Source organism: Monodelphis domestica, chromosome 1 (genome assembly GCF_027887165.1).
Source record: "Monodelphis domestica isolate mMonDom1 chromosome 1, mMonDom1.pri, whole genome shotgun sequence".
Classification (NCBI taxonomy): Eukaryota; Metazoa; Chordata; class Mammalia; order Didelphimorphia; family Didelphidae; genus Monodelphis; species Monodelphis domestica.
In genome coordinates, this window is record NC_077227.1 from 718,128,840 (window position 1) to 718,131,913 (window position 3,074).

At 44.4% G+C, this 3,074-nt stretch overlaps 1 protein-coding gene across 1 annotated transcript; it reads left to right on the plus strand.

Annotated features, from left to right (window-relative positions):
- Positions 1–1,328: 1,328 nt before the first annotated feature.
- Positions 1,329–2,687, plus strand: LOC103103210 (eppin). Its single transcript, XM_007477760.1, has 3 exons — positions 1,329–1,362; positions 1,876–2,016; positions 2,497–2,687. The coding sequence occupies exons 1-3, from the start codon at positions 1,329–1,331 to the stop codon at positions 2,685–2,687; spliced, it is 366 nt and encodes a 121-aa protein (XP_007477822.1).
- The last annotated feature ends 387 nt before the right edge of the window (positions 2,688–3,074 follow it).

Below are 3,074 nucleotides of genomic sequence, written 5' to 3' on the forward strand. Positions count from 1 at the left end.
TCTGCTCCTATGGAGCTCTCTTTAAGGGGTTGAGCTGCAAAATTTGTTCGTCATTTTGCAATGGCACATGATTATATATCTTAATAATACATGATAGATATTCTAGGGAATCAAGTCAACAAATATACATTAAGTACTTGCTATGAGTCGGGCCCTGTAGAAAGGGGTAAAGTGCTGTGTGAAGTCCCAGGAAGACTTCCTGAAGGAGGTGGCATTTGAGCTGGTCTCTAGAGAAGGAGGGATAATAATTCAACAGGAGAATAAGATGAAGCAGGGCATTCTAGGCATAAGAAACAGCCAGAGAAAAGGCACAGAGGGAGGAGAACAGAAGATATGTTCTGACTTGGGGAAATGAAGACCAGTAGTAATCTACTTTGATTGGATTGTGAAGTCAGTCATCCAGCCATGACTAAGCACCTACTAGGAGCCAGACATTTACATAGAAGAGCACTATGGAATGGTGGAGTGACACTAGCTCAAAGGGATAGGGGACCCTTGACTTCTGGGCAAACAACCTTGCACTTCCTGCTATGGAAGTAATAGGTAGATAATGAAAGTTTGGGAGCTGAGGAGGGATCTACCAGATCTTTGCTGTTCAGTTACTTTTCAGTTGTATCTGACTCTTCATAACCCCATTTAGGGTTTTCTTGGCAAAAATACTAGAATGCTTTGCCATTTCCTTCTCCGACTAATTTTATAGATGAGGAAACTGAGGCAAGCAGGGTTAAGTGACTTGCCCAGGGTCACACAGCGAATAAGTGTCTACAGCTGGATCTGAACTCAAGTCTTCCTAATTCCTTGGCCAGCACACTATCCACTGAGCCACCTGCCTCATCTACAGGATGGTATTGTGGATTTGGAGCCAGAATATTGGGATTTGAATCCCAGTTTTGCTGCTTACTTGTCTGTGTGACCTTGGACAAGTCTCTTCATTTCTCAAGTTCTCATTTTAATCTTATCTAAAATGAAAAGGTTGAACTAGATGATCCCTACAGTCACTCTGTTCTCTAATCTATGATCCCACCTGCCTCTAAGTCTTTTGAAGCTCAATATTCCATCAGTTTCTCATCACCTACAAGCCTTGAGCCTCCAAATCTCGTCACCCTGAGTGACTCCAAGCCCCCAGCATTTAATCTATCCTTTCCCGTCTATATCAGGTATGATTTGTAAAGGATTTATTTATAAAGGGATAAAAGTCAATTCACAAATGCCATACAAAGCTACAAGAACTCAAAAGTATGTAAAAGTTTACCCAGAGAACTGGGGGGGGGGGAGGTCCCAAGCTGAGTAACTCTTACTGTAGTCCCTGGGGCACCCTACTCTTACACATGGAGTCCTCAGAGAACCCATCTTATGATCATGGTATTCTTCGAGACTGTATCCATTCAAAACCATAGCTCAGAAGCCCCCACTGATGTGCCTATGTCTCCTATGTCTTAATGAGAGACCAGTGGTGACCCAGGCAAAGTCACAGGGTGTGGACCAATTGAACTTTGTGTCTCCCTCACCATTGAGCAGAATATTGTGTTTAACACAAAATAAGAGCTTCATCAATATTCCTTGAGCATGTGGATAAATCTGTGTCCCAGAATCCATAACAGTTCCTGAGCCCTCCCCTAATCTCTGGCAGAACCACTGCAGAAGTTAAAGAATATGGCAGCCAGAGGCTATGGGACGCCAGCATGGCTCTCTGTCTCATACAGAGAGCTAGGTGTGCATGCATACGCACATACATATATGCTCATTTCCCCAAATAGCAGGTTCCCCCACTCATACCAAGCCAATGGAACTGGATCCCAACACACACATATCCATGCCCACTCGATGACTATCCATGGGAGGGAAAGTAATTGATTTTCACAATCTCTTCCCCAGAGAAGTGCCCTGACAAAAGGTTTGTATGTATCTTCAAGGAGAATAACTTATGCTCTGAAGATACTGACTGTGAAGATAATGAGAAATGCTGCATGCTTGGCTGTGGGAAGAAGTGCTATAACGCCTATGGAGGTACCAAAGGTACAGAGCTCATTCAAGTGCCTACCCAGACTCCCTAGCTTTCTGCTTACAGTCCCAACAGTCCCCTCATATTTATGGCCACCTGGCCTTCATAGGGGGTGGGCTAGCCCAGTTTTTATCTAGGATCTCAATTTAACAGTTACATTTGATCCATTCCAAAGCTTTGGGTATCATGGAAAGATCCCTGAACTAAGAAACGGCATACTTGGGTCCCAGTCTCAATTCTTTGCTGTGTGATATCGAGCATGTAACTTCAACTCTCTGGGCTCAGTTATAGAGGCTGAAGGACTTGATAAATGATGTACAGGAAGTGAAGGGGGAGACAAGACTAGTAGCTAGGTCATTGAACACCTAGGTCCAGGTCTCTTTCCCCATGTAGGATATCCAGGAAGAGCAATGAGTGATGGGAAGTAATGTAGACCACTGGAACCTGGACTCCATTAGTCATTTCCTTGGGGGGGGGGTATAATTTCCCTTCAGCCATGTGTAAATTGCCTATGGAGAAAGGCTCCTGTGAGATGTCCTTGTACCGCTGGTGGTACAATTCCACGACTAAGACCTGCCAAAAATTCACCTATGGTGGCTGTTTTGGAAACAACAACAACTTTCAGTCCCAGAAAATTTGCAAGACATTGTGCAAAGCATCACGTGAGGTCATGGGATCCTTCTAACCCTACCCCAATTCTTGTCATTGATGCTGGGGGGGGGGGGTGATAGAGGTCCAAAAGTATGGGAATGTAGGTACTGATTTCATTTCAAGTCTAGGCACAACTCAAATACCCATACTCCCTATATCCTTGTGGAACTGGGGAGGAGGCAGCTGGGTTATCCCTTTTATCTTCATAAGAGCATGAAACCATCCCCTTGTCTTTATATTATGGCCTTGATGTCCCCCATCCCCACTTGCTAATTCTCATAATGAAGTGCAATTTAAGGCATCCAACTCCCAGATCCCAGGAATATGAGACCCTTGTTCCTTGGTAGAGGGCAGGGTGGAGAGGGAATCAGATTCAGGTCTGGACTGGGCTAGATTGTTCCATTGTAACTCACATCACCAC